This window comes from Alosa pseudoharengus, unplaced genomic scaffold (genome assembly GCF_046254945.1).
Source record: "Alosa pseudoharengus isolate Yale_2024_CS ecotype anadromous, Long Island Sound unplaced genomic scaffold, YU_APseudo_1.1 YU_APseudo_1.1_scf_5, whole genome shotgun sequence".
Lineage (NCBI taxonomy): Eukaryota > Metazoa > Chordata > Actinopteri > Clupeiformes > Clupeidae > Alosa > Alosa pseudoharengus.
This window is the reverse complement of record NW_027468837.1, coordinates 26928714-26950465: the sequence shown is the minus strand read 5'-3', so window position 1 is coordinate 26950465 and position 21752 is coordinate 26928714. Positions and strand designations below refer to the sequence as shown.

Below are 21752 nucleotides of genomic sequence, written 5' to 3'. Positions count from 1 at the left end.
ATTGTATTCACAAAGTAACAGAGTTTAAAACAGTAGACTTTGGCTCTTGTTTGGGGGTTGGGGATGTCATATGAACAGCTAGAAACTTAACACTGCTACAATATAAAGAAATTATACAACTGCATGTATTAATTCCAGCAAATAGGCTCTCTAATAATTCATAAGTTACAATTAAGTCCTGAAAAGTACATGAGTTCACAAGATAACAGGTAATGCATTTTTATTTAGAGCTTCCCTCTATCCAGCGGTGTTGGACAGACTTGAGCGCTGCGCTGTGGTTTAGTGTCTAATGCCCTAGTGACCTCTCATTCCAATACCATTTTTAAAGATGACAATGTGCATACAAACGTTATAACATGCAGAGAGTCCATGAATATAGTGCAATAAAGGTGTTTGCTCTCAGTTGTAGGACAGACAAATGAACATACTGCAATAGCTTGTAATACCAGATAACGTGTTAGAATTACCCGAAATTACTGATACACACAGATTTGGTTCAAAGCAGCAGTCTCACGAAATATGAACAGCATTTATTCTAATTTAGTAGAAAATTTGCTTTTGTTAACATTTTAAAGTTTTTTTTTTTCATGACGTTTTAACATTCTTCAACACACTATGTTTCTGCTTCAAGACAAAGTTCATCTGATATAATAAAAAACTGCTTGAGGCTGGTAGCAAACTTAGACAAATATGGAATAAATATTATTTTGAAATGTCCCACATCCCTTCAAATACACCCCTCTGTAGTACCTGCAATTATACTATTACATTGAGTTAATATTTAAATATGAATAAAATGCATTCTATAATCAATACCGGTATACTGTCTTAAATATTATGTCCTAAATAAATAATTTACGACATTCCAGTTTCTATCAAGTCTGACCAATTATATTAAGTGTGCCAAGGTGCTTTCAAACAGAAGGTAAATAGATTCTGAGGCACAAGACACAAACCCACTATAAAGCTACACAGTGACTAGAATTTCACCAGAATATTCTAACCAGTGTATTCCTCTTTTGTCAGTTACTGACAAACTTGTCTTCAGGTACTCTGAACACTGAATAGAACTGTAAATCTGAAGAGTAAACATCTAAGCTGCACATACAGCCCGCTGGAGTTGTTGCATTATGTTTAAAGTTTGTAAGTGTTAAAAGTTAGAGGCTGTTTTCAAAATAAAATGTAATCCATGACCTGATTTAAACTGTTGAGTTTAGAGAATGTTGAGCTGTTGGAAATCCTGAGATAATACAATTGTTTGTTAGTGCAACCTAGCAAAAATGTAATGAGAAGGTACAGGGATGACTTTTTAGCTGATCTTAAATATGAAATGTTCATTTTTAAGGGTCCGTGATGGAAATATCCCTTTGATAAATTGTGATGTAATCAGTCATATTGTAGTCTTGGAATGCCATTGTCAAGTCATTGTCGGATGCACCAAACAAAAGAACAGAACAAAACAAAAAAATCAACCGACAGTCACAACTAAAATGTCAGGCATTCTGGAATGTCCCATATGTGGAGAAACTCCTTTGTTCTTCAATATGTAAGGTCACTTAGGATACTTTGGGCACATTTGTGGACAAGCCATGGCATACTGGTCTAGGGTAAGGATCATGTGGTCCCACCATCCAGCCCACCTTCAAAGATTAAGTCATATCCCTTTGGCTCCTTGACCTCCACTAGCTTTACCTGCTGGTCCTTCTATCTTTCCACCAGCCCATCACTGTCCATGTCATTCAGCAGGTAGAGGTCTGTGTGTCCCGATAACCCCATCTGTTTTGCAGAAGAGAACAGAGAGGACAGAGATCAAGACAGATGTTCAGAAGTTCTTGAAGCTTTAGTGACATTAGTTTAGCAGTCACTTAAAATGCCACATTAGTGCAAACCCCAACATCAACCCCCAACTCTTATCTGGTCATTCATGGTTAGTAAGTAAACAAACATTTTTTTTTTAATGATTGTCATGTCACATTTTTTTAGATAGATAGATAGATAGATAGATAGATACTTTATTGATCCTCAAGGGGAAATTCAACTTATTATACAACATAGAATTATGAAAATTGGATTTGATATTTGATTCACATTACACATTGTGTCTAATTGCAAAATAATTATCTAAGCAGTTTGTAATTTGTACATGTGCCACAACTGAACTAATGCTTAGTTTGAACTCACCCGTGAGTCAAACTACCTCATGACAAGTATCCATGACAAGTATCCAACATGACATATGTGTTATGAGTACACATGAATGACATGGGTACAGATGAATGTCTTTGTCTCTATTCCAGTGCAGTGACTGTAAAATCTAACTGGCAAGTCTACTAGAGTGGTACCGGTATACATGACAGAGCATTATGCTGTATTGGTTAATCATCACTTCTATCTGTGTACCTAGTTATAGATATCCAAGTTGTTAATATTTTGAAAGCCAACCACAGATACTGTCTCCAGCCCTCCTCTTCAATCATTTAGATGGAGAAGATATTATATGTACAAGCGCAAAAGACAAAAAATAAGAAATAAAAAAAAAAAAAAAATCAGATGTTTAGTATTAGAGAAAATAAAATACAGGAAAATTAATAAACATTTTGTAATACTGTATTATTCAATCAAAATAGGAACTACGTCCACCTTTTACACATAAACACCATACACAGTATGTAGTTTTTTTTCTCTCCAAAAAATAAAAATCCCTCTGGACCTATAAGGGTGGTATGAGAGTCTTTTTCATGTTTTTGATTACATCCTAACTCTTTATTTTCAGAAAATGTACAAAAAAACATCCCAAAGTACAACCGTGTTATTGTAGTAGGATTAGAAGGGTTTAATTTTTCCAACAACAAAACCACTGACTCAGCCTTTGTTAATGTCAGTTTGGGATGCATGTGTTAGGAATGTGTGTTATTACGGTCAAGGGTAAATTCTTAGTTTCTCAATATAATGCAGGCATGATGGTAGTACCTCTGCATGCCAAAATAGGAAGTTGACTTTTACACACTCCATAAAACGTCTTATGGCTTTCTTGAGTAGATTTGTAAAGGCACTTCTATGAGTGATATCAAAGAAGTGAATGACATCGGGGGCCTAGAATGGACATGTTGAGAAAGAGCTAGTTCTACCACAAGTGCAGTTCACTTGGATTATTACAACTTGTAATGACTATAATACAATCTATGCAGGAATTATAACCCTTTGATTACAGCATGAACATCCTCAATGTCTCTACTGATGGAGGAGAGAGAGATTCAAGATCAGAATGTACTTACTGAGTAAACATCCTGTGCTACAGCCACGGCCAGCTTGTAAACACAAGATGAAAGACAACAGCGCTATAACAGTGGACTCATGGGAAGCAGAGTTCAAAGGTCATTGTTCTTTGCCCTATTATTTCCACTGATTCTACGCAAGTTTAGAATTGATAAAGTTTAGCAATGCATATGATACACGGTGCAATTATCACAGCTGGTATCTACAGCACCGCACAAGAAACAGCAAATGGGATAAGACAAAAGACAGCTGAAATCCTTGTTTACGTTTTCATTTATTTTTTGAATACAGTTTCATTCAGCAGAGAGAAGACACGCACATCTACACATTAGTCTTATGCTTGTGTACATGTTTCAAGTTAAAACTCAAAACCAAGATGTCCGTCTTTGTTCATCATTACACTGCCATATTCAACAGAAGGAGGCAGACTGTGAATATGGACACATTGATTAGCTATTAAAATACAATATGAACAGCAACATGGGACATGTTACATTGAACACAAAGTGTATTCCAAATGGATTATCAGATATTCCACAAAAATCAGCAGTGCTTCTAGAATCCATGACAAGATGTTAGAATTTCCTTTAAACATAGTAGAATGAAATGAAAAGTAACCAATTTGCCATCAAGAGGGAGAAATAACAGTAGAAGACCAGCCCCTTGTAAGACCACGTTGGGTTCAAGAAACTCAGGTTGGAAAGATGGTAAATGAAGGTTGCAGGTTTGAAGCCCATATATATACTTGGTGATGTGGTCAAGATAAACTTCAAATGCATTAGACAAAATAAATTAAGTTCACCTCTTCCACAGAGCTCTTTGTTGTTTGGAAAGTCTCCTAAAGCAGTGATCCAGTTAAGGACACATGACATTTTACACCGGTCTGAATCAACATTTAATCTGTACGGAAGATGTGCATTTTCTGTAACTGTATGAAAATCATTAAAAATCTGCCTAAGAAACATTATGTAGTCAATAGACATAACATTTAAAAACTCAACAGGAACAATGAGAGAATCTATATATAGATATATATATAGTACCAGAGCACAGCATTAAACTTAGAAGCTAGTGCATATGTTAATGCTCATGAAAATAACCCTTTCATGGACAAAATGTTTTCATGGCTCCTTTCAACTTGGTTTGAACACTCATGACATGAGTTCAGGTAGTAAAATAATAAACAGCACACCACTAAATCCTCCCATAGCATAAGTCTTCTTCAGACTTAATTTTAAACTAATACTAGGACTCCTCTCCAGGAGTATAAGATTATAACACAGGAGAAAGGTAGCTACAAGGTAATGGAATATTGCAGAAACTACACTTAACCCAAATTCTGGATACATAAATATGCAATTGTATGCAGTTCAGGAAGCTCCCAATGACAAGAAAGGCACAGAACATATAAAAGAAAGCTTAAACATAGCTGGTTTACAACAATAATTCCTCTATGGAGGTTTGTCATCTTGTGCGATGTGCACATTATATAGATGAGTCTATCGTGCTTTTGTGCAATGTCATCACAATTCATTCTGAGTCATGTGGAAAAAGTTTGAATACTATCAAACACTAAAAAATCATTGCCTCCATTAGGATTTGACTTTGGTCCTTCACTATGTGAAAGAACTTATGAAAAAGCTAGTCTATACAATAGAACTTGTTTTATAACTCTGCCATGCATTGATGTCTTTGATAAAATGAAAAAAAAAAATGGGCTAAAACTGAAAAAAAAATTAAGGACATGCATGTTGAATTATCTAATTGGGCATGTTTGGTCACAGATGTACTATCCTCAGTCATACCAACTGCCAATATCTGACATTTGAAGTAGACCCTTCTGCCCCAGTCTATCATGGTGTAAAACAAATATTTCAGTTCAGTTTACTGTTCAATTTAGATATTAACGAAATAAGGTAAAAATGGTTCCACAGCTTTGAGGAGTTACAGGGACAAAAGCTGCCATTTATTCTAGTAAGGGCACAGTTCTTTAATCAGTCTCTTGGGGGTGTAGTGAGTTCTTCCCACAGCTATTTCAGTGCAAAATACACAGCCCCAAAGAGCTGCCTTTGGGCTTAAATAACCCTTCACAGCCTAAGACAGGAGCTTCCTCTGGATTCTAAGAGCAGGTTACTTTGTATAAGTGAAACACATGCTCAGTTCTAAGTGTCAAACTCAGGCTCTTCCTCTATGAGAACCGCTGGCGGGTTCCTTACCCTGCTGCAGAGGTCTGGACACGGAACACCCAGAGCGATCAGACAGTGCCACGCCTGAGAGAGAGAGAGAAAGAGAAAACCAATAAATTACAAATCATAGATTGAGAACCATCAGGCTGTGAGATGATAAGTCTCCAAAACATTGCGATATTGCAGTAATATTTCCAATATTTTCTGTTGACCAAGACAGCAAAAACATGTTTGTGAAGTAGTAGGATTGTGGAACACTCACCAGGTAGCCTACGAAGCTCAGGTATGCAATGGACAGCAGGGCAGAGAGGACGTAGAGGGCTACACTGTTGAGTGCCGTGACGTACACCACCACAAAGTACGTGTTGATGGCACACACCACCAAGATGACCACACCACCGCCAATCTTCCAAAACCTGTAAAAACACAAAAAAAATTAACAAATATGCAAACTGTGTGGTGGAGAAATGTGAGACGAATCAGAGCTCTCTCCCATCTCACTCTCAAATGATCACCCTTCTGTTACAGTGTAAAGCAATTTAGCTTCTCTAATTTCTCTAATCCCAGCCTATGAGCCTTTTATGTCTTCACAACACATAAAAATAACCATCATTTTCTCTTTTGTAGGTGCATCTTGTGACATGGTATGTATGTTTGAACTGAACAGAAATCAGCTGTAAAAAAAACAACATCTTTATTCCTAATTCTTATCACTGTTTTTGCAAAAAGTGCCACAATGACAGTTAAAGATATACTATGTAGTTTCAGGTATTTTGGCGACTCTAGAGCTCCCCCTAGAGTCATGATATATTTTTATTTTACTTTGCCGTTGTAAATAGGTGAACGATTCCCCTATTACAAGTTCGTTTACCATCAAATTGGCTTCGTAGAGGTTATATTAAGGTAAAAAATCTTGCCTAGTGTACATTTAACAGCTGATGGCAGATATGGACCATAGGGTAACATTGGGGAGAGGGACTATCAGAGGTGTGTTGCCACGTATTTCAACAATATTCATTGTGTAGGCCACTGGTTTTGAAAAAAAATACTGACACTCCAAAGATCTGCACTTAAGTAGTCAAGCCAGATGAGAATAAATAATATTTTTATCACCTATACAGTATGTAACCAACACTTCTGTTTACAAGGTTCAGAGCTCTAAAGTGTTGTCCAGAATTTAATGTAAATGTTTCTAGTTTCTTTACACGATCTTAGCTCCTCTGTCATACCATTATCACTGCTCTCAGAATATTGGTGCTGACGTTGTGCATATGGGGCATCTTTGAATTAATGTTTTTAGATAAGTGTCTAACAGACCTCGGACTCAGGAGAGTCTGCGCTTCAGGCCACTGTTCTATGCTAGCTTTGGGCTGTATAACTATAAGTAAGTATAAGTATATATACTCTTTTGATCCCGTGAGGGAAATTTGGTCTATGTATTTATCCCAATCCGTGAATTAGTGAAACACACTCAGCACACAGTGAGGTGAAGCACACACTAATCCCGGCGCAGTGAGCTGCCTGCAACAACAGCGGCGCTCGGGGAGCAGTGAGGGGTTAGGTGCCTTGCTCAAGGGCACTTCAGCCGTGCCTACTGGTCGGGGTTCGAACCGGCAACCCTCTGGTCCTAAGCGCTAACCAGTAGGCCACGGCTGCCCGGCACTGAAATGATGTGGCAGAAATGTGTCAGGTTGGAGTGAAACCAAACTGCTACGGTAGATCAGCAACAATGATAGTCCAACGGTCTGCTGTTTATTAGTGATGTACTATTTAGCATCGATAAAGCGTGTCCCACTTACAGGCCATTGGCGAAGTCATTCATGATGGAGGGAAGGCTTGTGAAGGTCAGGATGGGGATCAACGCAAACGGCAGCTGGTCAGAAGAGGGAGAGGATGAAGAGAATAAGCAAATTTAACCCCCCCCCCACAAAGGTAGATAAGATGCTAATATGGCAGATTAGGAACAGATGCACATGAAAGAAGAGTGTTCAAAAGGCACAGTGACGGCTGGATCACTCTGGCTTCTCTGGCTGTAATTGTACCCACCTTGCTGGGGGTAGTGGTGGTGGTGGTGAAGTCTGGCTTGTAATGCCAATTTCACTACCGTGCTAACGCTAATTAGCCATAACAATCACAATTTAGTCTCAGGTTCAATGAACTCTGTATTAACAAATAGGACCGAGTCATGTGACTGGATGCAGATGCAGTGCTTTAGTCTGAGTTGTGGACCTGAAACTGACCTGCATGCTTTGCAGCACGTTGAGGAAGTCGTTCATGCCCGTCAAGCGGTGCACATCCTGAAAGATGGCAACCAGCAGTGTGGGGGTGATGGCGATGGAGCGCGTCAGCAGGACCCGGGCAAAGCGGGACCAGCGCAGGTTGAGGAAACCCTGAGGGAGACAGCGAAATGGAAATGGGAAAAATGTTGGTGAGTAATAAGGTATATTAAAGTCAAGTCAAGGTTTATTTCTAAAGCACTTTAAAAACAATACCAGTTGACCAAAGTGCTATACAATTAAAAAAAAAGTTAAAGCATCAAACAATAACAGAGACGTTTGTACAAATAACAGTCAGAGCACACAAGGGCAAGGGGGAGCAGTAAAACAAACATAAATGAAAGCAGTAAGTTATGTAATATAATAATAATAATATAGTAATTAAAAATAAAAACAGAAAATGAAATACATAGAATAAGCACTTATATACCGATATTTATACTCCATATTTAGGGGAGGAAGTACAGGATGATCTGAGGTATTTTGATACCCATAAATAGTCAATATTGCAGAGACAAAACAGCAGACAGCACAGGAGACAGGAGAAACTCTGCTCGTCTGTGGAGGTTCCACACTAACCTCCATGACGAATTGGCCAGAGTAGGTCCCCGTCATGGTGGAGCTCTGCCCAGCAGCGAGGATCCCTATGGCCCATATGTACAAAGCAGCTGGCCCAAAGAAACAACCCAGGACCACCCCCTACAAAAACAACCATTACATAGTATGCTTACTCTCCACCATACAGTACAATTAACTTCTAATGTTATGACATTAATCATCACAGTTCACACCGTTTATTTATTACAGATTATCAGTCGCTGAAAAAACGGAATGAGTATATGAAAATACTTAAAATGAACTTGTAAAACATTTTTTCCAGAAGTAAAACTTATTTCTCTCAGGAGAACACATCAGAATATAAAATTAACGCAAAACCATAGAGGAAACGGAGACGTACCCCTTTGTAGATGTCCACCTCAAGTGTTTCGTTGTTGAGGGGGAAAAGGTCGGTGTGAGGACTGCCTGTCTCATTGCATTTCTCGTTCTGCAGAGGAAAGGAAGCAGACACACCAGCCACAGCCACATCAAACCTCTAATCTAATAAGCTTGTTACAACTACACACACAGTCAAACAAACCTGGCTAGTGTCTGAGGGGATGCATGTCATAGTCCCATATCAGTGGACTCAAACGGATGTGTTTAATGGTAGCAGCTTTGTGTTCTATTATTATTTTTATTACACTGTAAAGGGGGGTTCAAACCAAAGATTCGCAACGAGATGAGCTGCAACGTTCTAAAAAACCTTGCAACTGCGACTAGAGGGGCAGCCGTGGCCTACTGGTTAGCACTTCAGACTTGTGACCGGAGGGTTGCCGGTTCGAACCCTGACCGGTAGGCACGATTGAAGTCTTGAGCAAGGCACCTAACCCCTCACTGCTCCCTGAGCGCCGCTGTTGTTGCAGGCAGCTCACTGCGCCGGGATTAGTGTGTGCTTCACCTCACTGTGTGTTCACTGTGTGCTGAGTGTGTTTCACTAATTCACGGAATGGGATAAATGCAGAGACCAAATTTCCCTCACGGGATCAAAAGAGTATATATACTTATACTTATACTAGACATGGTGAATGCTTTGCTATGGCTTGCAACAGCTGGCAACAACGTGAAACATTTAATTCTCACCGCTGCAACTCTTTCTGCAGTGATTAAGTCTCTTGCGAATCTTTGATGTGAATTGGGCCTAAACAGTTAGAAATAAAAGAAATGCTATAACTGTGGCTATGGGTTGTTGATTACCCCAGAAAGTGAATTCTACATAAGGAAGTTGATGAAAATTACTAAATGAAATAAAATTATACATTTGGTATAATGAACACTGAAGCAAGGTAAATTGAATGGTAACGAAAAAATGAGCAATGGCCATTCTATATACGCACCACTTGAATGTTTGTCTTGTCGTAGAATGCCTCGGCGAAAACAGCCACAACAAAAACATTGATGAGGAAAGAAACAAAGAGGGCGATGGCGGACTCAATGAAGAAGTACTTATTGGCTTCCTTCACCTCCCTCTTATTCCCACGATCCACCTGCCTCGACTGCAGAACCAAAACAGTAGGCATGATTAAGGCATAATTTTGGCAAAAAAATAATTATCAAAAAGTACCCTCAACATCCACATTACTATACATTAATACAGGCTGGAAGATGGCGTGAGGAGGTTACAGTCAATAAACTAATTGAATTACCATTTTAGTCTGTTTCCACTAACGTAAAAAAAAAAAAGTCAAAAGTTATGGAAAAGAGAGGCAACCGGCATTCCTCATGATTCATGATTCCCTGCACCTGCTAATAAACACCAAAGCAAGGCTGTTACCTTGACGAGCGCAGAGTGCAGGTAGATGTTATGAGGCATTATAACGGCTCCCACAATGCCCACGGCCTGCAACAGCTGAGGTGACCCACAGCCGGCGCAGTACGGGACGAACATGCCCTTCAGCACCTCGCCCTGGTCAGGTGCCACCATCACGTACTGTTCACAAAACAACGGAACTAAGTTACTGGCACAGATACACACAATTCCAGCCAAATTGTTTAGGTTCTCGTCATAAACTTTACAAGACCATAGAGAGGATGTCTTAAATGAGACAAAACAGCCGTCCAAAGTCCAAAGTGTCTGATAACACGCACACAGAAAGACAGCAGGTGTCCCTAATTAGTTACGTGCTGTAGTATGAGGCAAGGGTTCATTTCCCGGCTTTCACCTTGAGCAAGGCTATTACCCTGAGTTTCTCAGAGGACAGTGGCCCTTGTAATATAATTGAAATGTATGTTGCTTTGGATGAAATGAATAACATTCACATTACATTTATTTACATTTAAAGACACACACCGTAAGACATAACAGAACAAAACATGAGGAGTTTACCTCATATCCAAAGCTGACGGCCATGATAGTGATGAGGAAGCCAAAGAAGGCCTCTAGTTTCCTTAAACCTGATGACAGCACAAACACCAACATGTACTTTATTAACCAATCTTTTTTTTAAGTAGAAATGCAATAGAAGGGCAATTCTACGCAAAACTGTCACGTCTATGGCATTTGTATGATGTGAATGATTATGTGAAATGTTTTTCATGCAAGTTCTACAACCAAGAAGAGTGAATGCTCAAATTTCAAGTGATCATACCATACCATGGCATTGTGTTGGCGTTATGGACGTGACAGTTTTGTGTGGAATTGCCCAGAACTGCTTAGAACAAAAGACAATCCCTGCAGTACCAATCAAAAAACAAACATTGCACCAATTATACACTAATGGCACAAAAACCTACCATATTTATCAAGAAAGAGGAACACAAATGTGTCAATGATGGTGATGAGAACACCGCCCCACAGAGGTATCCTGAAAGATGTAAGGCAAAAGTTATTTGTTACTGTAACTGCAAATTATCTGTGAACAGATCCCGCTACTCATATAATACCCATAAGCCCCTTGGCCCAGGAGGTACAGTGTGGGACTTGCCTGCCTACAGAGAGCAGGTTGAAAGCGATGGCGCAGCCGATGACCTCCTGCATGTCGGAGCCGATGATGGCCAGCTCCACCATTAGCCACAGGATGATACGGGGGACCTAGGAGGCAGAGAAAGAGGAAGAGCCTACCGGTTGAGTCTCAGTCACACAACTACGTATGGTTACACTCTGAGGACAATAAATGAGGGATAATGGCCACCAAGAATCTTTGCCTCTATGCCTCCACCTTGGCCACATAACCGTATAACGGAGCACCTCTTGGCCCTTATCCCTTAATTATTCCACTGTAAAGGTCTTCCAGCTCCCCCTACTGACACAGATAAATCACTGCCACTGGCAGCAGACACAGCAGACAACTCTCCACTAACAAAGCCCGTCTCTTAGATCCATAGATGGAATAGAGTGCTTGCTCCGATCATAGCTATCCCTAGTCTTTGTCTCCTCAGGGGAGTTGAAGAGCAGAGGCTTTAAGGGTTTCCAGGTTCAGGTTAGAAGGTTAAAAGCCCAGAGCAGCATGAGGGGGATTACTGTGGCCTGACTGGTAGAGCTGTGTTTCAGCAATACCAAAGTCACAAGTTTAAAAGGAAATCATCAAAGGTAAACCTCAATGAAATGAAAATATTTACACACTTCTGCTGAAATGCAGATAAAATTCACTTATGCTGTATTAGCTGGTCTGGGTTAGGCTCTATGTTTCGGGCACAACTGCAAAGGCGAACACAGAGGTGAACCTACTGTAGGGTACTGCCGGTTGCAGACTTCTGCGAGGTGCATTCCTGTGACAACACCAAGGCGAGCTGCCAAGCGCTGCAGCAACAGCCCAATAATGGTGGCTCCCAGAAGTATCCACAGGAGCTGAAGAGGAGCAAAATGAAACATTAACTAGGATTGTTAGATATATTCTAAAATGCTAAAATGGTTATACATAAATAAATCAAAAAACTATTTTTCTTTCAACAAAAAACACTGCCTGACACACACATAAGGTTTCCTCAAATGACACCCAAAATATCTCTAGGATCTCTCGCCTTCACCCATAACACTGTCCCCTGTGAACAATTTTAAGTAGGACAAAACTGGAGCGACAACTATAAAACATTATTCAGTCCTGCTCCAACAGTAGTCATACAACATTTTTTTCTCCCACAAGGACATCATTAGAGAAGTGCATGAGCTGTTCTGGGCCAGCAGAACGGAGCACATCCTGCTGTTTTGCCTGCCCTTTCTGCCTGATGGAGGGCTCACCTTAAAACCAGCTTTAGCTCCAGACTGCAGGTCGGACTCAATGTTCCCTGGATCCAGGTATGCGATGCTCATTAGGAAACCAGGCCCGGTGAAGGCCCAGAGCTTCCGAAAACTGAAAAGCTTTAAAAGAAAAACAAAAGAGGAGTGAGAACTAAATCCTTCAACTGCCAACAGCACCTTCTCCATATAACTAGGAAGTGTAATTCATATCCTCAGCATGGCAAGGAGTCAAACACGGAGCAAAACTCATGGGGTTGTAAGTGAGTAATGTGTATGATTCAATCGTTATTTAACTATTACGTTATATGCATCAGAAACATTTTTGAGACGTGTTTCCATCACAATACACAGAGGTCCCCTGCAGGGTACCATTTACGTATGCTCTTGTAATGGACGCACAGCCAAGCAATCAAATTCAACAATACGTTTGTGGTCGGACCTTTTCTCCACGCGTGAGTGGCTTTTGACTCTTAACACTCTTAATCCATTAGTCACATTTACTGGCCAAAGCTTCCTCTTTCACTTCCTGTTCCATTTCGGATATACCATCAAGTAATCCATGAGAAAATCACTGCTCAAAAGCACACTGTTAGGTGTGGTCTAGCGAATTACAGTTTTCACTGCCAATTATTTTAAGTTTATGATAAAGGATTTTTTCAGTGCCCTCAAAATGATGTAGACATATCTAGATTTAATAACCAAGACATCCATTACCAGTCACATTGATATTATGACTGATTCCTGAGATCAGAGATTATCGATAATATATTTCTTAAATGTCAGAGACTGTAAAATAAGTGACACCAGGCATAGACCACTCTGTGCCCTTACCTGGGTGGCATCATCAGGGATGGGCACCTTCTCCTCAAAGTAGGTGGAGAAGGGCTCATCCTGCGCCACGGGAGAGGCCGGGGGGGAGATGGCACTGTACTGCGTCTGGATGACCCCATTCTCCTCAGGGCAATCCTCTACAGATGTTAGAGAGAGGTAGGGAGGGAGGGAGAGAGAGAGAGAGAGAGAGAGAGAGAAAGAAAGACATAAAGAAAGAAAGAGAGAGAGAGGCCAGGTAAGCAGGTTTTTAACATCTTTGTGAAAAATCTGTCATGACACAAGGAAGGCCAGGAGTCATGTGGTAAAGGATGGATGAAGGAGTCAGACATACTACTGGTCAAAACAAGAGCAACTTGATCGCATTTATGGTTTCTTAATCTTTGTTCAAGACATCATGCACACAGAAATTCATGGTTACCTTAGGGTTTATCGTCACGCACATTGCCTAATATAAAACATTCCATAATGGAGTCTGCTTAATCAACAAAACATATTCCACGACGGAGTCAAAAGTCCCACTATGACGACAGATATCAGACATTGGGCAACCTGCAGTCACTTAATGCAACAGTTAGTGCTAATGGCATCTTTAAGGGACTGGCTTCAGATAGAGGGTGAAATAACGTTTATGTGGTGATGGAGATGTTATTTAAGTAGAATAAATCCTAAAAGGAACAGAAGCGATCTTTTAGGCTGTGTTTTCTGCTATTCATAAACAGGCCATAAAACGTACACCTGATATCCACCTGATGAACTCAGTGACATATCTCATGATATGTGAGCATGTGCAACAAAGACATTCCTCAAAGCTACACTTTTTTGCAGAACTGAATCAAACTCATTCAGTTCAGTTCACTTCAGTTCATAACAAACTGGTGTGCTTAAAAAGGGTTCATAGCACACATACTTGATTCAGTCATGATCTGGCTAACCTAAAAATGTCTGTATAACGGCATGACAAACCTTAGTAAAAAGCACACCCACCAGCCGAAGGGATGAGTTCCATCCACACCCTGTTAGGTGCTTTCAGGTTGAGCAGTGTCTATTTTAAATTTACATCACATCACATACCGGTGCTTCCAGTTTGAGCCCATTTGTAACAATGTTACACGATTTACATCTCAGCTCCATCCCCCTAGCCAAACTCTTTTCCCCACATTAAACTCATCTGAGCCACAGGCAAACCATATTACCACAGACCCACTAGGGCATACACGAGGAGTTTGAATACTTACTGAGTTTTGCGTGCTCTCCTAACGTGTGCTTCTGTCTGACCATCTCTGCTCTGTTCTCCAAAGTGTCAGATTTATGGCTACCCTTTGAGCCATCTTTATACTCTAAGTGTGTGTACGTGTGTGTGTGTGCGCGAGTGTGTGTGCTCCTATAGACTTCCTATTTTCAGTTCTGACTCACACCACAGGGTCAGCACACACACAGACACCAAGACTATCTTTAAAAAAATAAGAAAAATGCTTCATCACAATTGCGTTACTTACTTCCTTTGTCATCCTTTTACACACTAATAAAAAAAAAGAAAATTAACACAGAAAATAAAGCACACCACATTCACTTCAATAAACTCAATGTATGTAGCACAGCTACCAATCCCTCTATAACCCTGAGGTGTGGCTGTAGAATTACAATAAGACTGGTTATTACCAGTATATACCCGTTACACAAGTATAACAAGTTTTCTTAAATTCAACCAAATTACAGCAGTCTGTCCCATTATAACAGCCACACACCTTGCATGTTAAATGTATGAGCAGCTATTCATCTTTGGTTTTGAGAAAGATAGAGAAGTTTGGTAGTAAGTCAGGACCATTTGTACAGGATCTCCCATCCATAAAGACTAGAGCATCTGTCCTGATTACAGACAAATACAGCAGATGTTTATCCTGATGGTCACAATGAGTGTGATGAGTACTCCTTGTGCAAAAGCTCAAGATGTCTGAGCACACACAGTTAGGATGGGAGAGTTCAGTCAATTGTCAGTTGTGTCAATTGTCAATAGTGTGTGTGTGTGTGTGTGTGTGTCCTGCATGCACACTGACTTTATGACCCAATGACTATTTATAGTCATTGGTATGACCTTGTAAGAATCTGTATCTTTGTGTGTGTGGAATTTTATTACGAGTGATGTGTCGGTGAGGGTATGCTAGCATTATGTGTGTGTCTTGGGTCTTTGGCTGCATGTTTGTGGGAGAGATACAGTGAGTGTAGGTGCACCTCGCAGAATTAAAATCAGAAGCAGTGTATATTCGGCAAGTATGGAAACTGTGTGTGTGTGCGTGTGTGTGTACCTTCCATGAGGTCGGGCTCCCTGTCCGTCTTCATGACTGAAGCCTGAGCAGCAGGGGGAGCAGCAAGGGGCTCTGGAGGAGCTGAAGGCTGGCCTATCAAAACAAAGGACACAGGAGCCCATTACAATCCCCCTTACTGTACACACCACTCTCCCACTCGGCCAGAGAGACGACCGCAGTCTCCTCTCCACTCCACTCCCTGCGCTTGTGACTTTGCATAGCTAGGAGAAAAGAATGCAGAGCACTGACCACAGCTACAAAGACATCTAAATTTGGCATGGAGAGTAAACTGACAAAATCTCCAAACTGCCAAAACACACAAGGCCTACCATTGCTACGCATGTGACCACCAGTTGTCATAACCAGTTCCTCAAGCTTTCTCATGAGTCCAGAAAGAATGGCTATTTAAAGGCGGATGAATGTCTGAGGAATTTCTTTCTGATGGAGACTAAATAGGTACAGACAACACAAACACGCACAAAAGAAAAAAAGAGCAAGAAAAAATAGAGAGAGAGAGAATGATACAGAATGGAAACAAGACAAGGAAACAATGAGAACAAGACAAAGCCAAGAAAAGTGAATCAAAGGGGGAAAGGCAGCAAGTGCAGAAAAGACGGAAAAGCCTGGCCCACCTGCACTTCGCCCTCCCCATGCCAGCCAACCAGTGTTTAGGTTCGTTCAAATCCCCTCCCACTCTGCACCGCAGCAGGAAACAAAATGGTGGCTGGGTGCCAGAAACCATGACCCAATTCCTGTTAGCCCCCAACTGCCCTAGAGGTGTCAAATCACAGAACTAACTTTCACACCGCGCTGATCTTAATGGCCAAAAGAAAACTAAATAAGTAAACAAATAAGCACATCTGTATCACATCGCCCATCAACAGATAGGATGTAAACGAAAATGTTGAATGTCCACTAAACTTAAGAGGTCATGAGGGTCCTCAAACATTGTAGGTTCTTCCTGAAATAACTAAGCAAAGGGCCTTAATTTTATAACTTCAGTGACAAAAGCTGCCTACTACATTCAAACATTGGGGCAGCCGTGGCCTACTGGTTAGCGCTTCAGACTTGTAACTGGAGGGTTGTCGGTTCGAACCCCGACCAGTAGGCACGACTGAAGTGTCCTTGAGCAAGGCACCTAACCCCTCACTGCTCCCTGAGTGCCGCTGTTGTTGCAGGCAGCTCACTGCGCTGGGATTAATGTGTGCTAGAGCCCGACCGATCTATCGGCGGGACGATATTATCGGCCGATATTAGGCATTTTCCAAACTATCGGTATCGGCATTTATAATGGCCGATAAATTAATATTTTAAAAATAAAATAAAAACGGACGAAACACCCTTCAACCATGTCATGAGTGTTGGCGTTGTATAGTTTGTCCTCCAGAGGGCACTCTACACCGTCCCTGCTGGCAACACTCGTATATAACGCGCCACACATCCTGCAACCTGCTGATCCAGCCAGAGTCGGGCATAGAGAACCAGTTATCCGCGAGTGAGATCATCAGTGAAGTGTGTTCATGGTGATTTGGTCACGAGACATACATTGCTTGAAATAACAATTAAAAGAACATCCCCATCAGTTCTCTTAACTCAAATAAGCATGACAAAATTCGTGAAAACAATGTCCAGTTTTGCTGCTGTTAAATAAGCCGAGCGTGAAGCAATTAGCTAGTAATTACGTTACGTTGTTACAGTGTAGTTGACTGTCTGTCCTTTTAACTTTTGACAATGTGACTGAAGATGTATTTCTTTAATAGCGTGACAGTTATAGCAGTGAGACGTATCATCTCTCCCCGGTCTGTTATTTTGAAAGCGTATGTTTTACAATTTGCAGTATGACGTTATCCATTGCTAAATTAGGGCTCATCATAGACTAGCTAACCACAAAGCCATAGATATATACACATCTATGACCACAAAGCTAGCTAATGCTATGAATATCAGTGGAAGACCGCTAACGTTAACATTAATGAGCTTGGAAACCACAATGAACTTATTCTGCCTAAATAAAGTAATGATTTATTACTAGTATATCTGTAGTTACAGTCCCTGCATTGTAAAATGTAAATTAGACGTGAGAGGAGTGAACATTTAGACATAGAGAAAAAGTATCAAACGTAGCTTGTGCAAAACGTAGCTTGTGCATAAAAGTTAGCTTTTCTTTTACACGTGTGTGAAATCCAATGACGCCAAGTGTGCGCTTCAGACTGTCGTTCAGCCGCAGCAGAGTTACATAATGGATTTAGATCACTAAATAGTAGGTTTTAGAAGGCAGGCAGCAACTGATGATTGAAAATGGTTTGATGTAGCTTGATGGAAATAATTTTAAAAGTGCAGGTAAAGGGATAAGCAAGCTGACATTTTAATTATAAGGTAGCTTATAAGGCAATAGGGACTAATTATTACACACGCACACTCAAACATTTAAGAGTGACCTTTATCTTGTTTAATGATAATACAAATGATGATGATAGTAATAATGTCATCATTATTTTTTGTAATTGTTAAGTCTTAGTTCAAAGTTATATTTATGAAACTTGTTGTTGTTATTGTGTTTTTGTTCAAAAAACTAAGTTTCATATCTTAAGTTTCTATTTTTATACATTTTATTTATCAGAACTTATATTATTATTATATATTTCGATGTTCCTCTGTTCCACTGTGACAATATTATTTAAAAATAAACAAGTTTGTTTTTGAAATGCATCATCATATTATTTTAGTCAATACTCATAAATAACTACAAATAACTAATGTTAGGGAAATCTGTTAATGTTTTGTTGCGCGTTTCTGAAAAAATATATATATATCGGCCGATATATCGGAATATCGGATTTTTAAATCAACAAATATTTGTATCGGTATCGGCCTTCAAAATCTTTTATCGGTCGGGCTCTAATGTGTGCTTCACCTCACTGTGTGTTCACTGTGTGCCGAGTGTGTTTCACTAATTCACGGATTGGGATAAATGCAGAGACCAAATTTCCCTCACGGGACCAAAAGAGTATATATACTTATACTTATACTTAATCAACGATGAGATCATTTTTCATGGTACCTGACCTTAGATTTCCATTTGGCCTGCAAGTTTCAGAATTATGACAAAGTTTCCCACAAAGTTATTGTTAGCAACTATCTACAAAACCCTAATACTACTGATGACAATACCCATAGATACGCATGACTGGGTTAGGTCCACATGTCTCAGCGAGATTTTGCCTGAGATCACCAGCCGTTGCCACAGACCACACAAAGACACATGTTCAGACACATGTTGCCAAACACCATATTGAGCATGTGGTGCAAGACAGCGGGCTACAGATATCTGCTTTGATAAGGACCAAGAAGTCCAATTAGGTTTTTGTCTTTATTTAGCCTATATTTCTTCCATCAGAACAGGGATTCCTAAACTGTGGTCCGTGTATAAAAAAGGCAATGTCGGAAAGGTGTTAATAATGATTTTTAAAAAAATCTTAAGCCTATATTTTCTTTGTGTTTCATAATGTTGTTTTCCACACTGATTTTTTAGTGTGAGAGCTCATAGACCAGTTCACATTTTGATTTTGTTATCTGTTATCATGTAGGGCGGCTAATTAAACATGATGCCTGGAATGTGTCAATAGAATGTGTTACATTTTTATGTGTCGAGCGGTGGGGGGAACGTGACCCAAGTCAGGATGTAGGTATGTAGGTAGGATGGTGGTACCCGGGAAAAAAAGTTTGGGAACTGCTGCCTCAGAAGATGGATCCAGCTCTACACCACCCCCTTCCCTCACCCACTGCGGTCCTCTGATGAACGTCACAGTCAAGACTCTTTTCCTCTGTGGTTCCTCATTTGTGGAATGAGTTGCCTAAGTGTTCTTCGTTATTGTGATAGCTTTGAGACTTTCAAGAAGTGAAGACTCATCTGTTCACTATACACTTAATCAATTAATTCTCTTACAGAGTTAGGGTTGTATGTTTATGGTGTTGTTATGAAAAGTCATTATTTTCACTGTTGATATTGTTATCAAAATTGTTGTTATTATTACTATTGTGCTTATTTTAGGCTTTTTCAACTGTATTTTAAACTATTATTTTTAATTTATGTAATGTTCATACTCTGACTGACTTTGGACAAAAGTGTCTGCAAAATACCATAACCATAATAACCATAACCAAATCCATAGCAACCAGAGCTAACATGGATGCACACTGGCAGCGCTATTAGCCAAGCAGAAAAAACTGTTTCATAATAAATCAGCAGCAAATGTGAAAAAGGCTTGTGACAAAGCATAAAAATATGCTGAGTGAAGTTCACTTATTTTAAAAAATGCTGTCTAAGGGAGGTTTACCTCAAATGTGTTTTGGTTAGCCTACTACGAGGGGACTAAAGCAAGCTCCTTCTTCCTTTTCGGTTTTCACTTCCCAAAAGACTCAAAACAGTTTCAGTGAAATTCAGCTATAACACAAACAAGAGAGTAGCACTGAAACTCATTTAAACACATAAACAGAAATTACAGCATTTACTAATATCAGGGTTGCAAATCCTCACTTTTGAGAGCTCTTATTCAAAGTAATGGCATGATTACAGGTGTCTGGAAACTGAGGATTAATTGTGAGAGAGTCTAGTCATGAGGAGACTTATAGGCCAGCCCAGGGGTGCCAAAGAGAGCAGGAATGTATGGAGCAAAGGATAGCTTAAGAGTCAGTCACATGACTTAAACTGCAGACAGACACCCTGGGAGAAAATGAGAAAGAGAGAGAAAGAAAGAGGGAGTTAAAGAAACACAGAGATTTGAGATGAGGGAGAGACAGACAGATAGACACACACACACACACACACACACACACACACACACAAGAAACAGTGTAACAGAAAAAAACAAAATACTGTACAATGAGTAGAAGACAGAGACTCCAATGAGTAGAAGAATGAGACAGAATAAGACAAGTTAGTTGAACTCTTAGGGCGGGAAAGGAGGGTAAGGGGCGGGATGGGGGGTTAGAGGATATGCAATCAGTCTGATCACGCTGAAGCCAAGTTTCTTCACTAATCTGTGAATTCCAGCACACTATTATCTCCATATCGCACATAACGGAACACACATTAGCCTTGTGAACACACCCAGCATCAACAACGAACTCAGCACAATATTGACCACATCAGGGCAATTCACCACATCATGTACACATTCACCAAATTCAATTCAATTCACCACATCATGTACACATTCAGCAAATTCAATTCAATTCACCACATCAGGTAGGGTAAGCGTACCCAGCCCACCAAAATCTGAGTTCAGGTATTTTTCATACTGACATAGTTTATTAACATAATTATTTGTTAAAATGTAAGATTAATCAGGTACACATTCGCTTGTTCATTTATATGTCTATTCATACATCTTCAGACAACTTTTAAAGGAGAATCATGCACAAGGCTAAATGTCACAGTACAATTTCTTTACCTCTTATTTGCATGTGTGTCATGTGGTAAATAGCTGCATAACAACAAAACTACATCAGTGATCCAAGTGACCACTGTGTCAACCCACACACTCAACACACATTAACTCAAGAGTAACCAAAAGTTACGTCTGTCCCCTGCAGCTATCCCCAAACACACCACATCAGCTCAGTTTTCCAGCCTATGACAGCAGACTGAAAGAAAGGGGCATTAAGGTCAGATGGCAGGCAGACAATGCAAATTGTTTCAGAGAAGCATGCCAAAATGTCACAGAGTAGAAAGATTGATCAGCAAATGCACCAATGCCTTTCAACATGTCACACTTCTCATCACAGCTCAAGGCTTTTATCAAAATTGGCAGAGTGGATGTGTGTCTGGGGGGAGTGGGGGAGGCAAAGTCCTTGAGATTTTAAAAAACGTGGAAAAACCTACAGTATGCTGGCTTCCCAGTCTGGAACATTAACCACAAAATCTGATGCATAATGACTTAATGTAAATCAATGGGCTCTGGCAAGCACAGATATGCCTCTATTTAAACTTACAACACGTTATTCAGTCTAAGCAACAAATGTATGGAAAGTGGAAGCATGCAAAAACAACAAAACAATGTGTAGAAAAGATAGGCCTACTACCAATTCTGAAAAGGAAAATCCT

The 21752-nt window shown here is 40.1% G+C and overlaps 1 protein-coding gene across 3 annotated transcripts; it reads right to left on the bottom strand.

Moving 5' to 3' along the window:
- Positions 1-19: 19 nt before the first annotated feature.
- On the bottom strand, positions 20-16323 carry slc11a2 (solute carrier family 11 member 2). 3 transcript variants are annotated; one of them, XM_076268735.1, is made up of 17 exons: positions 15976-16323; positions 15647-15739; positions 13344-13480; positions 12513-12632; positions 12003-12122; positions 11260-11366; positions 11069-11139; positions 10662-10729; positions 10110-10265; positions 9673-9831; positions 8697-8783; positions 8318-8437; positions 7703-7852; positions 7262-7335; positions 5725-5878; positions 5493-5546; positions 20-1776 (listed from the first exon to the last, which is right to left on the bottom strand). In XM_076268735.1, the coding sequence occupies exons 1-17, from the start codon at positions 16028-16030 to the stop codon at positions 1705-1707; spliced, it is 1797 nt and encodes a 598-aa protein (XP_076124850.1). In that variant the 5' UTR covers positions 16031-16323; the 3' UTR covers positions 20-1704. The 3 variants fall into 3 exon arrangements, with proteins under 3 accessions (XP_076124850.1, XP_076124851.1, XP_076124852.1); XM_076268736.1 differs by lacking the exon at positions 20-1776 and having other exon boundaries at positions 3534-5546; positions 15976-16314; XM_076268737.1 differs by lacking the exons at positions 20-1776; positions 15647-15739; positions 15976-16323 and adding an exon at positions 14579-14787 and having other exon boundaries at positions 3534-5546.
- Positions 16324-21752: the final 5429 nt, after the last annotated feature.